At 47.8% G+C, this 14,106-nt stretch overlaps 1 protein-coding gene and 1 long non-coding RNA gene across 2 annotated transcripts; one reads left to right on the forward strand and one right to left on the reverse strand.

Moving 5' to 3' along the window:
* The first annotated feature begins 961 nt into the window (after nt 1–961).
* Nucleotides 962–13,020, forward strand: Tsga10ip (testis specific 10 interacting protein). The gene is made up of 8 exons (XM_028771044.1): nt 962–1,122; nt 2,625–2,764; nt 2,846–3,546; nt 3,719–3,866; nt 7,406–7,576; nt 12,018–12,117; nt 12,316–12,434; nt 12,870–13,020. The coding sequence occupies exons 1-8, from the start codon at nt 994–996 to the stop codon at nt 13,003–13,005; spliced, it is 1,644 nt and encodes a 547-aa protein (XP_028626877.1). The 5' UTR covers nt 962–993; the 3' UTR covers nt 13,006–13,020.
* LOC114624208 lies at nt 7,500–13,251 on the reverse strand. The gene is made up of 3 exons (XR_003711901.1): nt 13,131–13,251; nt 7,811–7,939; nt 7,500–7,524 (listed from the first exon to the last, which is right to left on the reverse strand). It is a non-coding gene; the product is annotated as an uncharacterized LOC114624208 (long non-coding RNA).
* Between the last annotated feature and the right edge of the window lie 855 nt (nt 13,252–14,106).

Genomic DNA, 14,106 nt, shown 5'->3' on the forward strand with positions numbered 1-14,106 from the left:
AGTAAGCAAAAGACTAAATCTCAGTGAAAGAGTTGGGGCTGGGCTGAGGGGCTAGGGCCGGGGCTGGGCTCAGTGGTGAGTGTACACTCAGTACTCCTGAGGCTCTGTGTTCCAGTCTCAGAACCAACAAAACCAACCAACCAACCAACCAACCAACCAACCAACCAACCAACCAACCAAGCAAACACACAGACCAAGCAAGCAAGCAAGCAAGCAAACAAACACACAGGGATGAGGCTGTGGAGATGCCTCAGTTGCTATACAAGCATAAGGATCTGAGTTCAATTCCCTGCATCCACATAGAAAACGCTTAGCACTTGCCTTTAATTTTAGTGTTCTTGAAGCAGAGGCAGGCAGAGGTCGGTCTGTTCAAGAACAGCCCGGTCTACGCAGTGACTTTTAGGCCAGCTAACTAGGCTACATGTGAGACATTGTCTAAAATAAGCAAAACAAAACAAAATCCATAAAATGCTCAAAACAAAACCAACCAAAGTACAAATATACATACACTGTTAGGCTCAGAAAACCGGTAAGGCTGAAGCTCTGTCATCTTAGTCTGGGCAGCTTGCTGCCTCTCTGAGGAGCACAGTATCCCACAGCCAGGCCCTGCCAGGGGCCTGAAGGCAGGCTGGAGACAGGCTGAAGGCCATGGGCTGCTTCAGGCACCAATGGGGTATTTTCAGAGGACCTGAGGGCCCTTTGAGATGACAAGTTCTGATATCCCTTCAAAAGCAGATGGACAAACAGAGGCCTAGAGAAGTAGGGAGCTTATACCAGGTCAGGTAGCAGGGGCAGAGGCAAGGCGCGAGGCAGTCTTGGGTCCTATTGAACACAGTCTCTGAAAGGAGGCCAGCATAACACGTCCTGGATGATTCCTATCTAGGACTTTTTGCTAGAGTCATTTAGACTGGTCACAGCCTGGTTGTCATGGTGATGGCAGAGAGGGCAGTTCCAGAGCTGGCAGGTAGGGGTGGGAGAGGACAACATGCCAATATGCTAAACACTGACCAACTGTTGGTTAGGGCCATATCGGAGAGACCAAGGCAGAGCACAGAGCCCTTGGTTCCAGGGACACCTACAGGGCTGTTCAGACTTCTGTCAAGCATCTCTCCGGAGGAGCAGGTGAGGGAGGCAGGCCCAGCTGGGGAACTTCAACCGCCCAGTGGCACCTTAGGCCAAGAGAGGCCAGCCTTAGCTAAGGCTCATGAGGAAACACAAGACTGGAGCCCTGGTCCTGGTAACAGTTAGGACGGCCTGGGCCAGGGACCATAGGGGGCGGATGGAGCAGTTTGGGAACACTACAGGGAAGGAAGGAGTTTAGGGAAATAAGAACCCTTCCTTCCTCCCACGTCTGTTGCACTAAGTCCAGAGCCCTGGGTGACATCCAGAAGAACGTGAGCTTTGGTTGTGGGTGGTTTGGCTTGGTGTTTTTAGGTGGCGGTGGTGGATGGCTTGATTGTTTGGCAGTCTCCTACCAAATTATCTGATCTGGGCTGTCCTAGAACTCACAATTCTCCTCAGTTTTCCTGCGTATCTGCAGTTACAGCTGTGTGTCATCATACCCAGACATTTTTCTAAATTTAAAGAAGTCCAAACCAGGCATGCTGGTGCAGCCTGTCATCTCAACACTTGGGATGTAGAGGCAGGAGATCATTAGTTCAAAGCTATCCTCAGCCAAGTCATGGTAGCACACACTTTTAATCTCAGCACTTGGGAGCCAGAGGCAGGTGGATCTCTGAGTTGGAGTTGGAGGCCATCCTGATTTACAGAGTGAGTTCCAGGACAGCCAGGGCTACACAGAAAAGTCTTGTCTCAATAAATAAATAAATAAAGAAAGAAAGAAAGAAAGAAAGAAAGAAAGAAAAAAGAAAAGGAAAAAATAAGAGCTATCTTTAGCTCTACAGTGAGTTTGAGACCATCCTCAGCTACAAGAGACACTATCTCAACAAAACAACAAAAACTAATAACATAATATACACATATATTGATGGCAACAGTGTAGTAATCTCATAAACATAATGATAAATCAGAGCAATTGTCATCTGTGTGTTGGGGACATTTGAATACTTCCTGTGGCAGAGTTCAGTGGTGACAAATTTGGGATCTTCAAACACTGACAACATATGTGGGTCTCAGTCCCACCATTCACCAGCCATGTGACCTCTGCTCTTTGAAGTGCATGAGCCTAACTCTTTGCATGCTGTGTGATAGCAAGCTCAACCCCCTTGGGTGTTTCTTTGGGAAGATCAAATATGTAAGTGCCTAAAGGTCTGGGGCCCAAGAGTCTGCAGCTCTTTATTCACGTGTGTGGTGTGTGTGTGGTGTGTGTGTGGTGTGTGTGTATTGTGCATGTGGAGATCAGAGAACAACAGGTAGGAGTTGCTTCCCAGGGACTGACTGAACTCAGGTTGTCATGCTTAGTGGTAATTGCTCTTACCTAGTGAATCACCTCCCAAGTCCAGGTCTGTAGCTCCTGCTGTCTTAACAGAAGAGGTAGTGAGTGATCAGTAAGTTTTAGACGCAGCCACAGCCAGGACAGAATGTACAGACAGGAAGCCCCCTGGAGGTGAAGAGTGGTATGGGAGGTTAGTCAGAGCTACCTTCTTAACCCTGTCCCTGCTCAGAGGCGCCTTGGGAGTGGAGACAGTCTCCAGAGTCAGAGCTGCCAGCTGCAAAGATCGTACAGTGCAGGGCAGACAACAAAGAAAGAACGGAAGCCCCGGAGGCGGAACAAGAAAGGACATGGCTCAGCTGAGGCAGAGGAGTAAGCGGCTGGGGATGGACTGGAAGGTGCACTGGGGACCAGGGGGACTCTCATTCTGACTTCTTCCTCCTCCTTCTTCAGTCTCTTCAGTCCACCTTCTCGGAAGCCTTCCTTCCCTTTCCAGTGGGCCTGGGAGAGCTTCATCATAGATGGCCAGGCTCTGCTCCAGTCAAGTTCCTCCATGGCCCTGGGCCATCGACCCCTGCTCTTCCCTCCAGCAGCCCCCCAGTGCAAGTCCAGGCACAAGTCAGTAGCTAACATCTCAGAAGACCTTCGAGCCTGCCATAAGATGGAAGTGCAGAATCTGGGGAGAAGATATCAGCCAGGAGCCTGGGCTAACCTTTCCCCACCTCTGGGCAAAGCTGAGAGCCAAGGGCTAGAGCGACCCAGCTTCTGGTCATCAGGGAAAGGGTCAGGATCAGAGTCTGAGGATGTCTCAGAGGTAGAAGGCCAGAACGGTGAAGAGGCTGAGAAAAGTCTTAGCCCTGGGGAACTGCCCCAGCTCCCAGGGCAGGGCTTGATCTTGGAGGAGGAATTGATCTCAGAGGTGATGGAGGAGGAAGAACACAGTGACCCCAACAGGAGAAAGGGCAGTTTTGTCAATAAGGGGAGGAATTCTGGAGAGAAGGGCTCAGAAGAAGGGGAGCTGCAGAGCCACAACCTGGGAAGCATCTCCAACATCCTCCGAAAGCCACAGAAGGTGACCGCAAGGGCCAAGGACTTGAAGGGGCCCTGGGACCTGGAGCGGCTACACAGGCAGTTACAGGAGGAGTTAGAATGTGGTTAGTACTGTGGGGAGGCCTGAAGTACCACAAGCCTGAGAGACCTGTGCTCAGACAGAGGGGTGGGGTGGTGGTAGAGGCTGGGGTGGGCTAGGGCTTGTCTGGATGCTGGGTGAAATTGCCCAGGGCTCCAGGAAAGAGTGTGATCCAGACTTGATCTTCTCATGGAAAGGTCCCCAAAAGCAGACCTGGAAGGCATTGCGGGCAGCTGTCCAGGCCTCTGCCAGGAACAGGAAGACCTCCGTCTTGGGAGATGATGAAAGTTTCTTATCTGCCAACTTCCCTAATCGCACCTTCCATAAACGACAGGAGGCCACCAGGTGAGGACAAAAGAGGAAGGGGAGCAAGAAATGAGGGGAGAGGAGAGAGGGACCAATTTTACAAATGACAGTCTTTCCAGCTTGCTCATTCTCCTGCCCATTCACCAGGCTGTCTGACCATCAACCCATCTATCTCGTGATAAAATTGTTCAACTCTGTTGGCACATGGCACTTTTCTTTCTTTTGTTCATTCATTTTCAAGACAGGGTTTCTCTGTGTAACCCTGGCTGTCCTGGAATTCACTCTGTAAACCGGGCTGTCCTTGAACTCAGAGATCCACCTGCCTCTACTGCCCACGCAGTAAGATTTTTAGAGTCTAATTTAATGCTCCTTGAGGAGTGAAGGAGTGATTAGAAGCGGTATGTGAGGGAGGGGCAAATTCAAATTCATTCATCATCATCATCATCATTTTATTTATTTTTCGACGAGAGAAGGTGGTTGAGGCACGGTCTCATGCATCTCAGGTTGACCTTGAACTTATCAAGCAGTTGGCGCTACCTTGTGTAGCGCAAGGCTTTGCTACACCACTTTGGCTCCCAGCTGATGCACTCGAGCATCTGCCCAGGAGCTAGCTATCTTTGGATCCTTGAATGAAAGTCACATACACAACAGCTTATTTTTAAAATGCCTTGGCTACTTCAAAGGCTGGGCACTCCTAAACTTTCCCCTGCTATCCCTGGCCCAATTTGGGAAGTGGCCAGTGGCCAATTACCCAAAATCTCACATGAGAGGTTGGATTCCCTATTACTCCTTCATCCCATCCTTCTAACCTGAGTCATGGCGAGTCTTCTGTTCCTCTCTGCGTCCTACCAGCCAACTCTATGTGTCCCATCCCATGCCCAGCTGTTGGCTGTTGGCATTTTTATTGATCAATCAAAAACCAACTGGGGGCAAGGACCTTTAGCGTCTGGACAGGAGGATTCTAGATTGAATCAAAGCATTAGAACCAATCAATCTCCAACAAGACCCTTCTAGATCCTTCATCAGAATCTTTTTTTCTTTTCTTTTTTCTTTCTTTTTCTTTTTTTCTTTTCTTTTTTGAGACAGGGTTTCTCTTTGTAGCCCTGTCTGTCCTGGAACTCACTCTGTAGACCAGGCCATCCTCAAACTCACAGAGATCTGTCTACCTCTGCTTCTGTAGTGCTGGGATCAAAGTCATGAGCCACATGTTTTTTAAATAGTTTTTGAGAGTATTTTTATTTTATGTGTATGGTTGTTTTGGCTACATGTATGTCTGTGCACCACGTACATGTGTAGGCATAACAAGTGTGCTTCATACACAGGAAGGTCAAAAGAGGACATCTGTTCCCCTGAACTGGAGTTGCAGATGGCTCTGAGACCCCATGTGGGTACTGGGAATTGAACCTGGGTCTCTAGAAGAGCAACAAGTGCTCTAAAGCCCCAAGCCATCTCTCCAGCCCCTCTGTACTGTTTTTATATTCCCACTATGTGTAAGGGCCCAGTTTCTCCATACCATAATTGACAGTGGCTATCTTTTGTCAGTTGTTTGTTTAGGAAAATCCTTGCTGTTTAGCCAGAACTACCATGTCGGATACTAGTTATGTTCCCCAACTGGCACAGAACTTTCTGTAATCCTCCTGCTTCAGCCTCCCAGGTTCCAGGATTACAAGTTTATATCACCATGCCTGATCTTTTGACCATTTTCTTTTTAGGTTTTTCGAGACAGGGTTTCTCTGTGTAGTCCTAGCTGTCCTGGAACTCACTCTGTAAACCAGGCTGGCCTCAAACTCAGAAATCCGCCTGCCTCTGCCTCCCAAGTGCTGGGATTAAAGGTGTGCGCCACCACTGCCCAGCCAGACCATTTTCTTTTTTAAAATTTATTTTGTGTGAGTATGGGTATCATATGTATCATGGTAGGAGTTGGTTTTCTCCTACCGCTTTGAGGCAAGGTCTCTCTTGTTTCTGCCAGAATGCTATGTATTCTAGGCTTCCTGGCCTGTGAGTCAAACCTGTCTCTGCCCCACTTCTCATCCTAGGAATGATGGGATTACAGATGTGCACACTCGTAGCTGGCTTTTATATGGCTCCTAAGGCTTGCACTCAGGCGTGTGTGGCAAGGCTTTCAACTGCTGAGCCTCCCACCTTCCAGCCACCATTTCCAAACTGAGGTTTCTTACTGTCATTGAGTTCCGTTGTTATCTTTTATTAGTGTTTTGTTTGCAGATGCTCTTTGTTTCCTTTGCTATGTAAAGACTTCTAATTTCCTACATATATACCAAAAATATTAAAAAAAAAAAAAAGTCACTGCCCAGGCCAACATCACAGAGCGTTCCCTTTTCATTCCGAGCACTTTTCTGTTGTTTTGAGACAAGGTTTCTCTGTGTAGCCCTGGCTGTCTAGGAACTTCTCTGTAGACCAGGCTATCTTGAATTCACAGAGATCTGCCTGCCTCAGCCTTGTGAGGGCTGGGACTAAACGTGCATCGCCACGTGAGCTCCCTGAGCACTTTTACAGTTTCAGGTTTTATGTTTAAATGCTTCACCCACTTGAGTTGGTGTCTGCATATTGTATGGGATAATGGTCTACTGAAATTCTTTTAATAGAGTAGCCAGTCCCCCAGATACTGATGAGGACACTTTCCTCCACAGTCCTTTGCGTCTCTGGAGAATCAATGCACCATTTTTTGAGCCTTGCCTTCCAGCCTGTTAGTCCATCCATCAGCTTTTTACCCCAGTGTCATGTTTTGATTACTGATTATTGATGGTTTATGAAATCAAGGCATATGATATTTCCAGTTCTTCCTGTTAAGAAGGTTTAAAGGCCAGTGTGGTGGTGCAGTCTGCACTCTGCAGGTCTAGGCATGAGTCAGAAGTTTATCCGTTACCCATCTTTTGCCCACTTACTCTTCCATAGATGAATCCCTTCAACATTTTAATACTTTCCCACACATTTATCCATCTAACTGACTGAGTGTCCATCCTAATATGCCTCAGGCTGTTAGGCATTAACCTAGCTGCTGTCAAGTAAAGTGGTTAGAGATCTAGCCCTTTCTCAAAGACAGCGGCTGGCAAGGGAGTGTAAGCAATGCAAAGGGTCCCTGGCTGTGACCCGAGCTCCTGGCTCGGGTGGCCTAGGCTGCCCTCTAGAGTATTCAGGAGGCCTGGGTCAAATGGTAAGAACTGACTGTCAGCTGGGAGGTGGTGGCACATGCCTTTAATCCCAGCACTCAAGAAGCAGAAGAAGGTGAATCTCTGAGATCAAGGCCAGCCTGGTCTACAGATAGAGTTCCAGGACAGCCAGGGCTACACAGAAAAACTTTGTCTCAAAAAAATCAAACCAGCCAAACAAAAAAAGAAGTGGATCTCACTGCTGAATAGAAAATAGGGAAAGGCTTAAGGCTGGCTGCTCCATAAAGCCTGGCTTCCATGACAAATATCATTTGTTTCCCAGGACTTGAGCTTTCGGAGACACATATTTCTTCTCACAGTCCCTCACCTCTGGATTACATGCTCCTCTATGCTACCTTGGCCTTTCTTGAAGCTCCTGATCCCCCAAGGAGATCCTCCTTTTCTCACCAGAAACCTGCTGCGGGCCTGGGAACAGCAGCAGATGAAGGAGAGGCAGCAGGCTGAGATCCGCAGAGCCCGGGAGCATCAGGTGCAGCAGCAGGTGGCTCGATGTCTGGCAGCCTACACACCTGGAGGGAACAGAGCGGCCTTGGGTCCTCAGCGCAAACTAGAGGAGCTGAGGTAGGAATCCAGGCTTTGGAGGGCAAGGCAGGGAGACTGTGCTGGGAGTCAAGCTGCAGGACCTCACAACAAACAAGCAGGCCAGGCCACTCAGCTGCATCTTACAAATGAAGACGCTGAGGCCTCTGGAGAAGGGGCGGGGTCAAGATCATTCAGTTATTCATAGTAACCCCTTCAGATATTATATCCTTAAGCCCAAAGTATTCTGCACACAGTCATGATTTTAAATCTTACCTTTTGGTTTCGTGGTGCTAGGTGTGCTTATTATAAAAATTGGTTGGACACGGTGGTAAACACTTTTAATCCCAACACTGGAGGCAAAGGCAGGTAGATTGCTCTGAGTTTGAAGCCAGCAAGGAGACTCTGTCCAAAAAAAAAAAAAAATTGTTGAGACGTTAGAGAGATGGCTCAGTAGCTAAGAACACCTGTTGTTCTTACAAAGGACCTGGGTTCAGTTCCACATGGTGACTCATAACCATTTATAACTCCAGTTCCAGGGAATCCAGCATCCTCTTCTAGCCTCTGTGAACACTAGGCACAAGTGTGGTACACATGCACTTACACACATGCAGATTACATACATACATACATACGTACATATTCAAAATATATATTGAAGATTTTACAAATAGTTGATGCTCACTGTAAATTGCCCCGGGGCTCCACTCCTGGCTACAGTTAACAGGCATGGTCATCTGGAAGAACGTGTCTCACTAGCCTTCCATTTTTACCATCCCCTTCCCTATTTTGAGATGGGATCTCTTTATGTACCCCTTGCTGGCCTAGAACACCATATGTAGACCAGGCTTTCACAGAGATCCTCCAAGGCAGCACTATGCCCAGCTCTTTTTTTCTTCTGAGATATGGACTCATCTTGATAGTCTAGGCTGTCTTGGAACTCTCTGTAGACCAAGCTGGCCTCAAAGGCACAGTGATCCTCCTATCTCCACGTGCCGATTACAGGCTTGTACCGCTAATCTCAATTTAAGACTATATTTCTTCGAAGCGAATTCATGAATCAAACAACTCTTCCTAATGGGCCATCAGTTAGGTAGTACCAATACCCACCGACAACTACAGAGGAAGGACTAAGGCCCTGAGAGCAGAGAGCTTAAACGATTTGCCAACAACATCTGAAGTAATCCCTGTCAGTTGTTAGATTACCTGCTACACTGTCTGAATGTTTTAGTGCTTATTCTTCAGTGAAAGGACAGATGACAGTCCCTGCAATGGCTCAACCTTATAACATAGGTAGTATGATTAAGTACAGCCATTTAATCCATTAACTTGAGGCTGGCAGTGGTGGCAAAAACCTTTAATCCCAGCACTTGGGAGACAGAGGCAGGTGGATCTTTGTTTCAGGATAGCTAGGGCTATGCAGAGAAAACCCCAAAACCCAAAGCAGGCAAGAGAGTTAAGTCTTGACCTGAACACCTATGGGTTCCTGCCCATTGCTGCCTGCCTTTGGCTCATGATGTGTGGGAAGAGGTCTCATGGACTGCAGCACACACAGCACCAAGGACTTGGCAGGACTCAGAGCACCCACACTGAGTCAATCTTACCTCAACTTTATTTTAAAATTATTATTATTTATATTTTGAGACAGAATCTCCCAATGTAGTTCTGGGTGTCCTAGAACTCGCTATGTAGACTAAGCTGTCCTCAAACCCATAGAAATCCTCTGTCTCTGCCTCCCCAGTACTAGGATTAAAGGGCTGTGCCACCATGCCTGGCTGGCTCAACTTTACAGGTAGTTTTACAGAACAGTATCTTCCAGGGACACATTTCTTCTTGCAGGACACTGTTTTTTAAGTTTTTTTTTTCTAGTGTGGGTATGTAGGTCAGATGACAATCTGCAGGAGTCAGTTCTCTCCTTTCACCACACGTGGGGCCTAGAGACTGAACTCAGTTCCTCAGGCAGAACAGTAAGCATCTTTTCTCACTGAGCCATTGGGAAGCACCTTCAACCCCACCCCACTTTTTTTTATATTAAAGTTCCAGTCTATTTTTTTTTAAGATTTATTTATTTTATTTATATGAGTACACTGTTGGGAGGCAGAGGCAGGTGGATTTCTGAGTTCGAGGCTAGCCTGGTCTACAGAGTGAGTTCCAGGATAGCCAGGGCTATACAGAGAAACCCTGTCTCGAAAAAACCAAAAAATAAATAAAATAAAATAAAATAAAATAAAATAAAATAAAATAGTACACTGTAGCTGTCAGACACACCAGGAGAGGGCATCAGATCCCATTACAGATGGTTGTGAGCCACCATGTGGTTGCTGGGAATTGAACTCAGGACCTCTGGAAGTGCAGTCAGTGCCCTTAACCTCTGAGCCATCTCCTTATTTATTTATTTATTTATTTATTTATTTATTTTTTGATAAGTCTCATTCTGTAGCTCAGGCTGCTCAAATCTGTGGCAATCTGCCTGCCAGCCTCCCAAGCGTAGGGATTACAAACAGCTGTCACCATGCCCTGCCATTACTGGGTCTTTAATAAGAGATAAGCACAAGGCCCATCTTCCAGCTGAGTACATGAGAGGGATGCTAGAATCTTCTTACTTCAGAGTGAAGACACAGGCAGACTTTCCCTGGCAGTCTTCTGGCCTGACTGGGACAGATGCCAGAGAGAAACTCTTTTCTCCATGAGAAGGTTTGTTCAACTTTACCAACCAAGACTAAGTGGTGCCCAGGAGGGCAGGCTCAGTAGAATGGACACCATGGACACTGTGGTGGGGGGAATGTCATCCCATACTTTGGAATAACAGGGCTGATATCTATTGGCACCGGTATTTTTTGGCTTTTGGCATGAACTTCAAGACACAGACTTCCTTTTTAACAGAAATGACAAGATATCCAGCAAGAATCTGGGCATAATGGTGCACACATAGTCTCTGCTACTTGCAAGGCTGAGCAGGAGGATGGCTCGAGGCCTGGAATTTGAGTCCAGTCTGCACAAAACAGCCAGACTGTCTCAAAAACAAGTTTGGCATGGTGGTATGTGCCTATAATCCTAACATTTAGGAGGCTAAGGCAGGAGGATTGTGCATTTGGGGCCAGCCTGGACTACAAAGCACAATTCAGTCTCCAAAACCTAAATAAATAGGGTTGTGGGAGACGGCTTAGCCAGCAGTGCTTGGTGCATGAGGACCTGAGCTGAGTCCTTAGCATCCATTCTTTTCTCTTTTTTCTTTTAATTAAAAACATGGATAAAGCGAACCCAGGTGCAAATGTGTGCAACCATAATTTTGGTGCCTGGGAGGCTTGCTGACCAACCAGTCTAGCCAAATTGGTGAGCTCCAGGTTCAGTGAGAGACCCTGTCAAAAGAGTAAAACGGCTGGGGCAGTGGTACACATCTTTAGTCTCAGCTCGTGGGAGGGAATTCCACGCTACCCTGACTTACATAGTGAGACCAAATCTCAAAAAAAACAAACAAAAAATATACAGTAAGAAAAATACTGTCAGGCCGGGCGGTGGTGGCGCACACCTTTAATCCCAGCACTTGGGAAGCAGAGGCAGGAAGATTTCTGAGTTCGAGGCCAGCCTGGTCTACAGAGTGAGTTCCAGGACAGCCAGGGCTATACAGAGAAACCCTGTATCGAAAAACCAAAAAAAAAAAAAAAAAAGAAAAAAAAAAAAAAAAAGAAAAAAAAAAAAAAAGGCCAACTCTGTAGGATCTGGAGCTTAAACCGAACTTGCCAGCCTTGAGTGTGGCAAGTGCCTTTACCTGCTGAGCTATCTAAACATTCTCAAACTGACTTTAATAAACAGGAAAACTTTCTCCAGTGCAGCCTAGATCTATCTTTGTTTGTTTGTTTGTTTGTTTTTTCTATAGTCTCATTATGTAATCCAGACTGGCCTATAATTTACTCTGTAGTGCAGGTTGGCTTTGAGTTCAGGGAATCCTCCTGCCTCAGCTTCTCAAATGTTAACCACCACAGCCAGCTTTGGGAGATGTTCTTTTATTTGCAATACTCTTTGTTGGTTCCTACGTTGTCTTCTAACCTATCTACATAGAGAAGGCACAGAGTACCTGGGAGCACTGCCCAACCCCTGCTGTAGTGAAGAAAACTGGACTCAGAGCTAAGGCTCCCCAGGTCACACGCTCCACAGCATCCTCAAAGGGCAATGAGGAGAATAAGGAGGCTTATAGAGAGGCTGTGGAAGCAGGAGGTCAAAAGCCAGGAGGACAGGCTCCCTCCTTTGGATGTGTCCAGAAGGTTGGGCAAGACCTGAATGCACAGCCTAAACCTGAGACAGGTGGGGCCAATACCCCCACCCTGGTAATCCCACCCAAGAAGCACAGGGCTGGAATGGGAATAAAATGGCTGTGTGTCAGGGGAAACTGTTATGTTAACGAGCTTCAAGGAAGACCAGTAGGCTCCAGCCCGGGGAGTGTCTATGTTCAGTGGCCCAGAGGCCTGTCTTGTCTCCCTCACAGGCGAAAGGAGCGACAGCGTTTTGCTGAGTACCAAGCAGAGCTCCAAGGCATCCAGCATAGGGTTCAGGCCCGGCCCTTCCTGTTCCAGCAGGCCATGCAGGTGAGGGCTAACAACTGTCCCGGTGCACCACCATCACCACCAACGGAGCTGCTTCGACAAGTGTGTAGTGAAACAAAGTTGGAGTGGGTTCCTATCTGTTCCCCCGGAAGGCTTGGGACCCCTTTCTTAATAATCTAAACCCCACAGTAACCCCAGCAGCCTTGGTGAAGGGTAGGAACCTGTCTTTTCTCCCATCAGACCAACGCCAGGCTCACAGCAAATAGGCGCTTCTCCCAGGTGCTGTCAGCATTGGGAGTAGATGAGGAACAGCTGCTGGTTGAGGCAGGCAATGCAGAGGGCATCCCCCGGAAACACAGGTGAGGTGGGACAAGGTGCCCTTCCAGGGTTCTCCATGTCACCCAGGAAGGGAGGCCAGGGCTACTGTCCCCACCTTCCAATGAGACCAGAGTAGGACCTTACTTGAGGACACAGGAACAAATAAGCAGTAAAGCTACTCTGAGACTCTGAGCAAGATATGCCAAGCAGCTGGTGACATTCCATCACCCTTCAGGCTGTCCCTCACACCTTAGAGTAAGTAACCTCATACGGAGCAGGGATTATAAGATTCACTTCACAGTAAAACAAACACACAAACCCCCAAACAACTGAGATTTGCAGCAGGGGGTTGTCACTTTCCAGGGTCACACAGCAACTAAGTATAGGACTTAGATTTAGACCCACAGAGTAAAAGGCTGCATTGGGCACGGACTAGGGTGCTGTGGAGCCCATTGGCCTCCATCTGTGTCTTTAAGGAGCTATCGGGCATTTGGAGCAGAAATGGAGCCCTCTTCTCAGAGCCCCCCAAAGACTGAGCCAACCGGCAGCCAGCCTGGAAGACACCCCTCCCCAACCCTGGACCCAGAGCACAGTCCCCGAGAGAAAAATTAAATGCTTTATGGCCAAGTACATTGTGAGATTTCTGAGGGGAGTTGCTGTGGGTCGGAGGTAGGTAGTGCCAAGTGCACTGGTGGCCGAGTTTGAGCTGTTCCCCCCCCCCCAAACCCCGAACGCACCTTAACCTCAGCAAGCATGCAGTCTCTACTACTGAGGAGTGGGACACCTGGAGAGGAATCCGCTGAGACTTTTCCATGCGTTCTCCACATATCCGGAAACCTAGAAATCTTAGTGAACAGGACCCGGCCTCTGAAGATTCAGTCTTGGAACGAACCTTTAAAGGAGCCCATCCCCCCACACCAAAATACACCAGAGACGTGCTACACCGGAAGCCCGGAGAGCCCAAAACAAAGCAACCAAGCCATACAAGCAATCAAACAATCAGAAACCCAGGAAAAGGCTGGAAAGGCATGTAACCCCAGCCTGGGCTACATAGTTAACAGGCCAGTATGAAAGGGGAAAAAAAGGTAGGAAAAGCATCGTATATGCACAAATGTGCCGAATTTGCACTTAAGCCTACAGTGGTCACGCACGCCTGAAATCCCAGCACACGGGAGGCTGACAGAGGGACTATGGTGGGTTTGAAACCAGCCAGGGCTAACTGGGCCAACCTACCTACCTAAACACAAAGAAAACTAGAAACAAATAATGATAATAAACCAGCACTAAGTATCACCGGGTTTATAGGCACAAATTCATAGAGCGTTCCTTAGCATTCCAGAGCCTAGTTAAAAAGGCCCAATCCACCAGTCCAGGGGACATGGGATGACAGTCGCCTTCGGTGGCAATAAAGGCTTGGCCTTTGGAGCTGGCATCTCGAGCACGAAGAAAACAAAAGTATTTTCCAACACCGGATGGAGACCCGGCACCAGGGAGCCTACTAGGACAATCACTGGAGAGCCCACAGAGAAACCTGGGGCTCAGAGCACCACGAGGCCATCAGAGTAGAAGGGGAAGAAGGTAGTGAAAGCTGCTAGCTCCGGAGATGGTGGCCCAGTAACATTCTAAGGTTCTTACAGCTCTAGGACTACTGTCTAACTGGAGCGAGAATGTTGATTCTACAGTCTCTACAGGCGCGCGTGCCCAGAGACCAGT

Source organism: Grammomys surdaster, unplaced genomic scaffold (genome assembly GCF_004785775.1).
Source record: "Grammomys surdaster isolate TR1022 unplaced genomic scaffold, NIH_TR_1.0 205, whole genome shotgun sequence".
Lineage (NCBI taxonomy): Eukaryota > Metazoa > Chordata > Mammalia > Rodentia > Muridae > Grammomys > Grammomys surdaster.